General features: G+C 38.4%; 1 protein-coding gene across 7 annotated transcripts in view; it reads right to left on the reverse strand.

Moving 5' to 3' along the window:
* Positions 1-13,064, reverse strand: part of dab2ipb (DAB2 interacting protein b) — a 189,105-nt gene that overhangs the window by 7,668 nt on the left and 168,373 nt on the right. For all 7 annotated transcript variants that reach the window (XM_036214499.1, XM_036214498.1, XM_024257824.2 and 4 more), the window contains 3 exons: positions 8,123-8,996; positions 5,059-5,196; positions 784-986 (listed from right to left, as the gene is read on the reverse strand). In XM_036214499.1, the coding sequence (XP_036070392.1) occupies positions 784-986; positions 5,059-5,196; positions 8,123-8,996 (1,215 nt within the window). The remainder of the gene's footprint in view (positions 1-783; positions 987-5,058; positions 5,197-8,122; positions 8,997-13,064) is intronic.

Here is a 13,064-nt window from a genome sequence, read left to right on the forward strand (position 1 = left end):
GGGGTCCAGATGACTCCATCCTAACGTTGAAGTCTTATCCCTCCTGTGACAAAAGTGGACAGGATTTCATGTCTGTCATAGAGACCAGTGAAAATCAAAAATGATTACGAAAAAAAAAAAGTTCTTGTGTCCTGTGGGTTCCAGACGAGCCCACTCCCAATGTTAAAGGGTAACCAAACCCTAAATCAACTTATCTTGGCCTTTGAACTCTATAAATAGAGCTTTCATTAGCAATTTTTTGATAAATGAAAAAAAAAAAAGTTTATTTTTGAAAACATAGTCAAAAACCGTCTGTGTGCTGCCTCCTACAGGTTAAATCGTATTACAGTTGAATTTCGTTATCGGTCAAACTATCCAAGTTTCAGAAGTCAGGTGTCATGATCTGCAGCTTCAATAATGATAACAGCCCCGCCCCTTGGACGGGATTTTTAAATTTCGGCTGTGGGCGGAGTCAGCCTCCAACTTCCCTGTTTGGTTACCCTTTAACGTGACTAGGATAGCACATGTAAAGAAAAAGGGGCAGAAATAACACTTTTCTTGTCTTTCATTTTCTTCAGTCATTGCCACAAAAAACAAAAAACAGCTTTAGTGTTGTGTTCTGTTTTTGTATTTATAGATAAATTCTGTCACTCTAAATTTCTTTCTAAAAAAAAGATGAGTAAAAACATTGACCTTTATCGATTTGTTTTTTTCTTTTTGGTTTTCATATTTAAACATTTTTAGATTAAGTTTGCGTATCGCTTTAATGTAAGACCCAGAGAGGCTCCTCCCCCTTCTCCTCACCTGCTGATGATGCTCTTCATCTGGAGGTCTTTGTCGTCCTGCTGCCTGCGCAGGCGCTCTTCCGACTCCTCCAGCCGGGCCTGGTACTCCATCAGCACCTTCTGGGCCTGCTCGTCCTGCCCCTTCAGACGGGCCTCGTACTCCTCCAGCTTCTGCACGGACGCTCGCAGCTTCTCCTGCAGCACGGCGATCTCCTGCTGGTACTAGAACCCAGAGAAAGAGACGCTTGAGAGCTTTCATCACCATGAACCGGATCAGCAGACTCTCACTCTACCATCACTTAAAGAGAGACATCCCATAATCATCATGCGCCGGTGAAATTTAAATAGATTTGACTACAAAAATAATCTTAGAGATTTCCCAATGACAGAAACACAAGATTATATAAGGTCTTCAAAAGAGCCAATAGAGAAAAGTCAGTCAGTGTTAAAAAGTCAGAGAAATAAAAAATGAATTTGATTGAAATAGTTTTATAAAAAAATAAAACTATATTTACGTCACAAAGGAATAATTATAGAATAGAAATCTTTCTTGTGGAGTCATCAAGCTGAGAAGAAGTTAAACATGAACCAACGTCAAGACTCAACGTCACCAAGGACTGATGATTTTAACCAGCATGCATTGCTTCAGCATCACATCATCAAAATTACTACTAATCACGAGTTCTTGGCATATTTACGGTTAGATTCGGACTGTAAACAGGCGTCTGATTATTGAAAAGATCAGTGATCAGAAATACTTCCTGGTCTGTTTTTTCTTTAAAACGCTCCATAACTTTCTTGTGAAAAATTCTATTTTGTTTTCTGGAGTCTCACATACATTTTTTTCCATCTGTTGTGTTTTATTTACACCATTGCAGATACCAAATCTATTGGATAAAGTTTGACGGGGTGAAAGCTTTTGGCCATTTTGGAGAAAATGTTATGTGTTGGTCCGATTCTATGGAGAGAAAATAGACTCAACAGAATTTTTGATTTCTAACTTTTGTCTGCATGTTTGTGTAAAACTTTAGATTTTTTTGTGCGTAATTCTTGATTCATAACTCAATTAATTTTAAATTTTATGTACTTGCAATTGTGTTTTCACATGCACAAATATTACAAAATGCAAAAAAAACAAAATAAATGTACACACACCAAGTACATAGCGTCACATCAGATTTGTGTGTGTATCAGGCGATTCGTCCATACTTTTTAAAGATTTGTGTGTAGTTTGTTTTAAGTTAAAGTTGTGTGTGTGTAAATGTATTTATTGATTTGGGAATACACAATTGTAAGTCCATAAAGTTATGCTCAAAATGTACAAGTTAAGAATCAAGAATTACAAGAATCCAAAGTTACACACAAACATGTAGACAAATGTTGCAAATTGTTGTCCGATAAGATACACCAGATTACATTTCACTTGAAAAATCAGATAATGATTAAATAATTCCAAAAAACTCGCAAATATATTAAAACCAAAACTTTTTGTGCCTGTAGGAGGTGGTTTTTGAGATATATCGAAACTAACATCTTTGGCATTAATGCAATGGAAACACTTTTTTCTAGTTAAATTAGTCACTTGACCAACAATCGGATACCACTCTTATGTTTATACGGATTTAATCAAAAGTTGATTGCAAATTGTGCTTTTTTTGATCTTTCTAGAATTTCAAAAAAGTTTGGCACATGTTCCACCACGACTAAATTTGAAATATGTTTCTGAACACAATAAAGGTCAGCAGCCAGTGGTTCAAAAGGTCAAGAAGATTAAAGGAAGCTTGATTTACTTTAAGTAGCTTGTCTGAACATGCCGATTGTTTACTTCTTCTTCTAAGAGAATTATAATTACTCGAGAGGTTACTTCCAAGCTCCTCACCACCATCTCATCCATCACTGTACCATTCATAGCACTCCATCCGTGACACTCTATGCTGTCATCTGTCATCACTCTGAAGCTGAAGATGTTGCTGGTTCAAATCTATATTTTCTGTAAGATTCTATAGAAGACGTGTTTCTCCTATGCAGATAATTGCCTATAAATCTCCTAAAAAGTGTAATTTTGTTACCTGTAAGGTTTAAAAAATGACTTGGTCTACCATCCATTTACTGTTTTTGTTTCTCTTCCTGCTAGTGGTCTTCCTAAAGAGTGAAGATTTGTAGCCATTATAGATGAGGGAAAAAATAAAGCAGGAACAATGCAAAGCAGAAAAAAGCATCTTCTCACACACAACAGCAAACACACAGCAGCTACAACAAGCTTGTGTTGCTGCACGATGTGTACAAGCACACACACCTGTCTGAGGCTTTTAGGTTGAAGGTGGACTTTACAGCAGAGCTGGGAGAAAATGGTTGAATACAGAAGTCATGATGTAACGTCTGTATCTCTGGGTAAAACGGTCACCGGTTTTATTGAGACGTTGGCGGGCTGCAGTGGATTTTGGTTTTAGATTTGGTCACATGAGTGTTCTGGGTTTTTCGGTTATCCAGGGCTGTACAGGGTTGTAGAGAGGAGCGGACACACCTTAAAGGTGGAGCAGGTGGGTCTTGTGGTTCCTTTAAGACTCCTTCGGTCACCCTGAGGGACGCCATTGTCAATAAAGCTGATATCACCAATAATTTCCAGAATTGGTTCGATTCAATTCACCAGAGCCTGGATTGATTCAATTCCTATTTTTTTTCCCAGATTTTTTTCAATTCTCTCAATTCAATTCAATTTTGAGTTTACACGATTTACACATTTAGACACATTTGGTTAGAAATACACTAATAATCTCCAACAATTGTTCTGCCTCTTCGAGGGCGTTTCAGTTTGGCCACTAGGTGCCGATCGGTACCGGACGCGGATCAGTACCGGACGTGGGTTAATGGATCTATACTGGTTCCAAATTCGTACTGGGCGTGGATATGTACCAGACGCAGATTGGTACTGGTCACGGATCTGTAGCGGACGAGGATCAGTACTGGATGCGGATCAATACTAGTCATGGATCTGTTCTAGTCGTGAGTTTGTACCGGACGCATATCGGTACTAGTCACGGATCTGTACTGGTTGCAGATCTGTACCAGACGAGGATCAGTACTGGACGTGGATCTATACTGGTCATGGATCTATTCTAGTCGTGAATCTGTACCGGACGTGGATCGGTATCGGATGCAGATCTGTACTGGCCACAGGTCTGTACCGGAAGCGGATTGGTACCAGATGCACATCGGTACTGGTTACAGATCCGTACCGGATTTGGATCAGCACCGGACGTGGATTAATGCTGGTCATGGATTTGTACTAGTCATGAATCCATACCAGATGTGGATTGGTTCTGGTCACAGATCTGATCTGGTCGTGAATCAGTACTTGTCCCCTGATGGAGTACCACTTCCGGACGTGGTACCAGACGCGGACCAGGCTAGGTTAGAATATGGGGTTAGGGCACTGGTACTCTAGATTTGGTCTACGTATGGTACCGCGTCTGACAAAAACACCGGATCCTTGATTTAATTGGAACAGCCAGCAAGTCAAAAAATGAGTTGGGGACACCCAAAACAACAAAAATTGACCCGGAGGGGTCCTTAACCAAAAGTCAATATGTGACGACTCGGGAATGAGAAAGTGTTCCGTCTGTTGCTGAAGGACGTGGCTGTGAATGTTTAGTGTTCATGCATACCGAGGAAATCAGACAGATCAGGGGTGGTAGAGATCGTCTAATGCTCCGTCAACATCAGACGCGACACTTTCAAGAACATGGAGTTAACGTGTGGTGTTGGTACTGGACTGTCGCTACTGGATACTGGAAGTGGTGTGGTGCGAAATGTCAAAGTGGTACAAATCTTTCTACAGGCTTTTTCTTTTACACCCCTAATCTGGTATATGAGAGATTTGGTGTGAAATAATTCCATCTAGACACAAACCACAATTATTAACTTCTCTTTCAAACAGTTGGCACTTTCGTCACAGATACGCTATCCATGCAACCAGTGGTTTGTTGGTAGAGCCCAAAAAAATTTGTAGAATTTGTGTGGCAAGGCATCAATGCCAGAGTTTTGGATGACCATTTACATAGACTTTTCACTGAAAGTGGTCACCTGACCCCGTCTTTCTAAACTCAGTGTGAACCTAGGGCTACAAACTTTGGGACTAAAGTCAAAAGGAAAACTTTAAGATAAGATTTTAATGCTTTAAGGAAGGAGATAGATTGCAAGAGTTGATGAATGAGTGTTAGAGGAAGAAAGAACAGCTCTAAGAAAGTTTGTGTGTGTGTGGGAGGGGGGTAGGGGGTAAAGGAATAGAGGTTACCTTCTCCACCTGAGTCAGATCCTCTCTGTTTCTCAGTGACTCGGTCTCCAGCCCCTCATGGTCTAAATAGTGTGCATTCATATTCAAAAGCCAGGCTGCTGTGCGGTCCAGCGCACTGGGGTTCACTGGGGAGGGGGCCTAATGAAAACCAACACACACACACACACACATGAGCTGAGTGCCAGTGACAGCGATGGGGAGGGGGGAGATTGCAGTAAATAAACTACAGGAACAACAAAAACAAGCTGAAGAGTCGAGGACTGGAAGCAGCAGGTGGGATGGACGCACACTCCACACCCTGACAGCCACACTTTGAAGACAAACTCATGTGACCGAAGATCTGTCATGATGTTTACAGAGTCTGATCAACAGCTGAGAAGAAGTATTGAGCTGTCGCACATCTCTGGAACAATCGTTCAGAATATTGACTGTCCAAAAAGAGTCTGTCAAAGCGGCACAGAAAATGGAACAAACTGCGGTTATTTATTCAGCTTTGTGACTTTCTATGTTTCAGTTTTGTTACACGATGTCTACATTTTCAAAGTAAAAACTTTGATCTGTTATCTTCTCATTTTCACACAAAACCAAAAAATGAAAATTAAAATCTTGTGGATTGTCATGACGTTAATGAGTAGCTATCTTTTCTTTTTTTTTGGTAAAAATGTTGTCTTGGAAGAGATTTTCCTCTATATGTTTAACCGTTTAACAGCAGAGACGTAGCCGACGACATCTAAATAACGCTCGCTCTTTGACGTATCGTAACTCTTCAGCCATTGACGCAATCAACGTCAATCAGCTGATTCTGAAGGAGGAAAAGTGGATTTTAATATTGGCTTTGCACCAATATGCAACACATTAAAGTGGTGCTTATTGGCACGAAAAAGCTTTGTCTTTGCGGCAGAATCAGACAATTTACTGTACGTTGTTGGTTGTGCAGTGTTACATATCAGTTTCTCCACTTCAGAATTCACTGGAATTACGACACAGTGTTCCCTCATTAATGCGTTCTAAAAATAATCGTGAAATTCGAAAAGTAGGATTACAGACTTTTATGCCCGTAAAACTCCTCATTACACACTTTATCCACTTTCTCAGACAGACATGAACATTTTCTCACTTTTCTCTCTTCTTTAAACTCTCAAAGTTCAAATAAGTCCAGTATAATAAAGTAAAAACAAAGATTTGATCACTATCGAATAGTAGCACATATCTGTACAGGAGTCATTAATTGACAAGGTCTCCAGCCAATCAGGACTCGGAACACAATGTTGTTTAAAATGTAAAAGAAGAAAAAAACAAGCAATAAAAAAATGAGCAAGACTGTAAACAGCGACATAGCGAGGCAAAACTGTAACTTTGTAAATGGTTGAAGAGTTACAGTAGTCAGAAAAATTAGTTAACCCTTGGGCCGAAAATCGAAAATAATTTCCAGAATCGATTCGATTTGATTCACCAGAACCTTGATTGATTCAATTCCGACTTTTTTAAGCACATTTTTTCAATCCATTTAATTCAATTTAATTCAAATTACACATTTCGAAACATTTGTGTAGAAATACATTAATAACCTACTATATGTTTTGAATATATTTATATTTATCTGATACAGTTCACACACTATAAAATTAGTCGTCCAATAGGAAATCTCATTAAACGTTAGCATGAAGCTAGCAAACATTAGCTTTATGTGCTAGATCGATCTCTACTTTTATGGATCGATTATTGATCTATTAATCTTAGATCAGGAATCTGCAACCTGAGTCGCCACATGAGGCTCTTGAACCCTTCTAATGTGGCTCCCTGGTTAAGACAAATAAAAGTTGAAAAGTAATTATAAAGTAAAAGCTAAGTATAAAGGTACAAAAAATTTACTCAACTCATTCATAAACAGCTGAAGGACAGGATGTATAACAAGTTTCTTTCTTATTTTCTGATTTTGGAGCACTTTGTATCAATTAGAATGAAAGCACACCAGATTATAAGGCAGATTTTCTATTTTTTAAACAAATTAAAGGATTTTAATTGCGCTTTATAGGCTAAAAATGACACTATGGCTCATCTAATTAACTCTGATTTAAATTTGTTTTGCTAGATTCACAAATTTCTGGCTGAGATGCATCACAAACAGGAAAATACACTGTTAAAAATCATATTATTCTACTATATTTTCTGCATTGAGATGATCCTTTGTGACACAGAGTGAATTTTATTTTGAAAGGAAGTCCTGTAAACCTCTGTAAAAATTATTTCATATTTTGGACAAAGTCTATTTTCTCTTTATGTTTTATATATGCAAAATAGATAAAAGTTCATTAATATGTATCAAAAAAATACTACCTTATATTATATAATATATATACTTATATACAAATTGATTTTATCAACTAAGCCCTAGTTAACACTAAATCTAAAACTCTGGTATTGAAGAGCTAATATTCCATGAAACAAGAAAACAATCACAAATACTTCAGAGTCTCTTATGGGAAGAGTATAACTCGTAGTTCTATCGTGACCGGTTGCAATTTGTGTAACTACGACATACTGGAGCAATAACAACACCATTTAATTGTTACATTCTTGGAAACTCAGTAGAACCAGCCGCCTTCTCCTGTCAGAAATGCCCGACAGCAGGGAGCAGTATTTCCAGCTGATCCGATTTAGCACCGACTGACTTTTAACCTTTAGCGGCGAAGAGGAGAGCACGGCATTGTGGTAAATATGCAGATGTTCTCCCGTTCGGCCGGTAACCAATAACAACCCTGCCCGGAGTTTCTAATTATAATTGACACCCCTGACCTGCCGGCAACAAGCAGAGCGACCTGCATTGTTGAACATGTGCTGCTTTGAAGGAGATTCTGTGCAGCAGTGAAGCACCAGGACTCACATTTATACCGTATATTTAGTTAATGAGATATAATTGTGCCCTCGCCGCCCCCCGTTCTCGTCTCATTGACACGACCCATGAAAGTGTTGTGCAGTTATCACAGTTATCACTTTGGCTGGTTGGAAGTGTGTAAGGACACCCCCTGGTTTCTCATGAGCGTGTGGACCGGGCCGGACTCACCTGTTTGTGCTGGACTCTCTGCTTCGTCTCCGGACTGTCGCCTTTAGAGGAGGACGACTGCTGCCGTAAGCGGGCGCCGCTGGCGGGCCAGTCGGGCGACGATGCCATCATGCTGCCCGACGAGGGCCGGGGGTAGGGCCCCCCGCCCAGCAGGTTGGGGGGCGTGCGGCCTCGGTTGAGGAGCTGAGGCGGGGGTTGGTCTATCCTCCGCTGGGGGCCGGCGCTGTTCTGTCGGGGGATGCTGGGCTGATGCTGCGTTTCCGTGAGGGACAGCTGCCGGCGGTTGGCCTCGCCGGGGCGCCTCGTGTACTCGTCGCCGCTGCTGCCCCCGCCCCCTCCGGCGGGGTTCAAGAAGGCTTGCTTCCCTCCTGGTGGTCCGTCTTCGTTGTTGCTGTGAGAACTGACAGAGCTGTGGCACTCAGAACCCGAATCCGCCATTCCGCGGGGCGACACAGGCAAGCAGGCCGCCATCTGGTAAACCGGGTTCTGGAAGGACAGCGGCGCTAGAAGCTGAGCGGGTCGGCCCGGCGTGCCCTCTGCGCCTGGTGTGGTGGTGGTCTGGCCGGGTCTTCTCAAAGTGGGACCTCCGGGGGTGTTACCCTGAGGAACTTTGGCTGCCCAGCAACTACCAGACGCCAAACCTTCCAGACCGTCTGAGGGGCTCGGACCCGAACCGCCATCCAGACTGCGGGGGTCCTGGAGGTCCAGCATGGACAGACTCTTGCTGCCATTAGCCATGCCCTGGTCAGGCTCATTCGTCTCCGAGTAACTGGAACTGCGGGCAGGAGACGGCTGGATCCCTGAGCTCTTCGTCACAAAGAAAAGGTCCTTATTTTCAGGGGTGGGGGAGGGTAATCTGGTGAAGTCAACCAATCTGAAAAATAAGAAACAATGTGTCATTTTGAAGATTATATTAAACTTTAACAATGTAAAAGGTTCAGAAATCATGATAAGTTAAAGACTCACTCCAATAAAAAATGTGTTTTTGTTGCTTTCTTGACTTATAAAAAGAAAATTAAGCTTCAAATTGGATTTCTAAGTATAAATGTATTGAAATCATTGTGAATTAGGAGCAGAAAAGAAAAATGCAGTTTGAAAAAGAGCTCATTTGTGTTGGAGCCACAAGCTCAATGCTCTGAGCTCTTTTGGGAAAGGGAAGTGGGGCGGAGTTGCTCTGTGCCCAGAGTCCCACACTTTACTCAGAGGCTAATTTAATTGAATTACTGTCGCTCTACAGAAATTATGACGACAGAAGTATTTCTAGTTTGGCTAATAATCATAATTAAAAGATGTTATATTTAAATAATCAAAGACTAATTGTGTTGAGACTTTAAAACTGAAAAATCCTCATTGAGGCAGAAAGATAATCAGGTTGTCTTTATGGTAAAAGCTATTAAAATTATTTATTTGTTTTATTTTGATTTTTGAATGTTTTACTTTTATAAAAAGTAGGATAAAACTTCTGTTCCCTCCAGCTGCAGTCACACTCCAGTACACATGAAGAAGTTAGAGCGAAGGGAGAAGTTCTACCAAAACTGGAGAAATGAACCAGAAATGATCCTGAATCTCCAGCCTGACGTTTCATAAATATACATAACACAGAAACTATGAGGAAAACAGAGAAACCTTTCAGAGAAATGGGAGCAAAGTCAGAGTTTGTTTTACTACCGATCTGATGTTTGTTCACCTTTTCAACCAGAAGTAATATTTTGTTTAATTTTTTTATTTTGATTTCTGGAATTATTATTTTTTTTATTACACCACTACATCAAAGTATGAAGCCCCTAAAGAGTATGGTGGCCCTGAAGTGCAAATCACATTACCAAATCACTTAACGCAAAAACATTTTAGATATCATAACATTTTAAAAAGTGAATAAAAAATAAAAAAAAAACATTACATTTTAGAAACAAAAAAATAAACCTTTCAGAAAAGAAAATGAACTCAAACATTTTAAAAGTCACATGAACAAATAAAGAAGCGAAACAAATAATGAATAAAAGAAAAGTTAATATATACAACTTTTCAGAAAAGAAAATGAAAATTTTCAAAGATCAAAACAATTAAACAAGCAAAACAAAATTACAAAAAAAAATTGAAAACAATTAATTTTGTTTTGCTTGTTTAATTGTTTTTTATCTTTAATATTTCTCATTTTCTTCTCGGAAAAGTTTTATCTTTTTTGGTTTTCACTTTTCAACATTTTATCTTGGTTTCTGACTTGAAAATATTTTTTTGTTTTAGTTTTTTTTTTAAATGTTTTTTTCGTAATTTTGTTTTGCTGGTTTGATTGTTTTGATCTTTGAAAATTTTCATTTTCTTTTCTGAAAATGTTTAATTTTTTAATTTTTCTTTTATTCATCATTTGTTTTGCTTTTTTATTTGTTCTTTGTTCTTATTCTTGTTTGAGTTTATTTTCTTTCCTGAAAAGTTTGTTTTGTTTCTAAAGTGTAATGTTGTTTTATATGCGTTTTAAAATGTTGTTGTGATATCTAAAATGTTTTTGCGTCATGTGATTTGCACTTCAGGGCCACCATACAAGAGACATCGAAAGGTAAGTAAAAGAGATGAATAATAATAGATGAGTTGTTTGCACCATAAAGTTAAGAAAACAAGGAATACTTTTTCCTCCCAAAAGTATTTTGAGATTTCACGGAGGCAGCCATTTTGAAATGAGCAGGAAAAGTCCTTTACTACCCCTAGTGGAAGGAGGATGAACTACAGGGCAGAAAACGTGATCATGCTAATGATATCGAAATATGTGTAGCAAATATGGTAGGAATGGTTTTTATAGGGTTTACACATTTTTGCATCGAGACATTTTTTGATGTATTTGCATTTCAGGGCCACCAAACTTTTTCATTAGCTAAATTTAAATGAGCAAAATATCAGCAATAACCCACCGATCTCAATCGGATAGACATTTTGATCTGAATGAGTTAGAGTCATGATTAAATGACACATTTTTATTCTGATTACTTGTGTCCATGTAAACATAGTTTATGTCAGCTGCCTTTTTCTTGCCGTTTTTGAACTTTCAGCCAAAGTTCGTAGTACAGTCAACAGAGTTCATGTCTGGGGAGGAAAAGCGTCCTCATGTTGACTTTCAAATTCTTCATATTCTGAAACGGAATGAGCAGAAGGGACTGAATTCCTCTCCTCTCGCTCCTTCACTTACACATTCTTCATTCCATTTTGCAACCAGACGGAGGACTGATTGAATCTCTATTATTCACGTCACGCTCGCCTCTCGCCTCTTTCCGTGTCCTTCTCTCCGGCCAAATTACCCTTCCCTCTTTGAACCTCCCCTCCTCTAAATCTGCCCCGTTTTCATTCCTTTTTATGTCAATGCTTCATAAATGAGGAAGAAATGACAGAGAATGGCGAGCTCATCTGAATCTGAGAGCCGCCGATGTTGATTCACCGCAAACACACCGTCAATTTGTACGCAAACATTGTGATAAAGTAACAATGGCGGGATCTGCTGTCAGGTTATATAGAGCCGGCCTTTAATTAGTTCCATTGATCCTGGAATGGATCGAGCGCAATGATAGCATTTGTCTGACTCGCTTCTCTTTTCTTCTGTTGTCTCAGGAGCGATTTTGTCTGCACGGCTGTTTTATGACGCCGCTGCTGTTTACTGATAACTACAATTTGTTCACTGTAATCTTTTCCGCGTCTCTCTTTGCCAATTTGTCTCCGGGGAGGGAGAGGACGGCAGATAAGCTCCTGTCTGAGCGTCTTTTCACCCACCAGGAGGAACGGCATCAAGCTGATGCAGACGAAGCACAAACATCCAATCCTACACGTTTATGATTGTTGGTGCGGAAGCAAATGTAGCAAAAGACGCCTTCAATTTAACACAAAAACATGTATATTTTTTTAAGAATATCAAGTCATATATAAAGCAGATTAAGTTTGTAAAAATGTGTTTTTAGTTTTGGCACAACAGCTTGGTTTATGCAAGTTTCGAACTTTTTTTTTTTAATGAAGAAGGATAATTACTTTATACTTTACACAAGGTTACTACACGTTTTTAAGACATTTTATAGGCCATTAATGTAAGAAATGAAGACCAATTTCTCAGGCCTTTTTCCTATTTTATTCATTATTTCCAATGTATTCATTCATTCCCATTTTATGATCAAAACTGTAGCTTCTTGTTGTTTGTAGTCTGTGTTATAAACCATTGTTTGGCTTTCGTTTGTGCATAATGATTGGTTTGTTTATTGGTTTATTTATTTCCATTCTTTGATCACAATAATTTTAGTTAAAAAAGTACATTTTCAACGAGAAATGTAAAATGGAGAAGTTTCAAACAGCATCCTTTTTTAAGGCCCAAATATCAACATATCTGAGTGGATAATAATATATAAGCTTTTTTTAAGGTATAATTTTCAAATTCATAAATTCAATGATTTTAAGACGATTTTTTAAAAACTAAATAAGTTTTCCTTTTTATTTGAGATGCATTTGACAGATAAATACTACAATTTTCATTCAAGCTTGGAGTTTTTTAACTGCTTTTATAATTGTAAGCTGCTGTTACACAAGAATCTCGACAAAAATACATCCCATTCCATGCTTTTCTTTTCTATTCTATCATAGTTATCTATTTTTCTCCCTTATAAAATCATTTTTTTTCAGTGTTGTTTTCTTTTTTAATATTTAAATTACACAAATTGACAAAGAAATCAAATAAATAAATAAAATTGTTTTAATATAGGCCCATATCGTTTGGTTGCAGATTTTGATCATGTCCTTTTTTAGTTTTAGGTAAAACTATTTAAACTTAGATTTTTGCTAAAATGTTTACATTTTTATGACTTTTTGGAAAACCACTATGGTGAGATTTGTAAAAATTCTATATTATAAATACAATTTTTAGTAACTTTTTACACCAACATTGAGTGGAGACAAAGAAAGAAATAATTGTGATTTA

This window comes from Oryzias melastigma, linkage group LG12 (genome assembly GCF_002922805.2).
Source record: "Oryzias melastigma strain HK-1 linkage group LG12, ASM292280v2, whole genome shotgun sequence".
Classification (NCBI taxonomy): domain Eukaryota; kingdom Metazoa; phylum Chordata; class Actinopteri; order Beloniformes; family Adrianichthyidae; genus Oryzias; species Oryzias melastigma.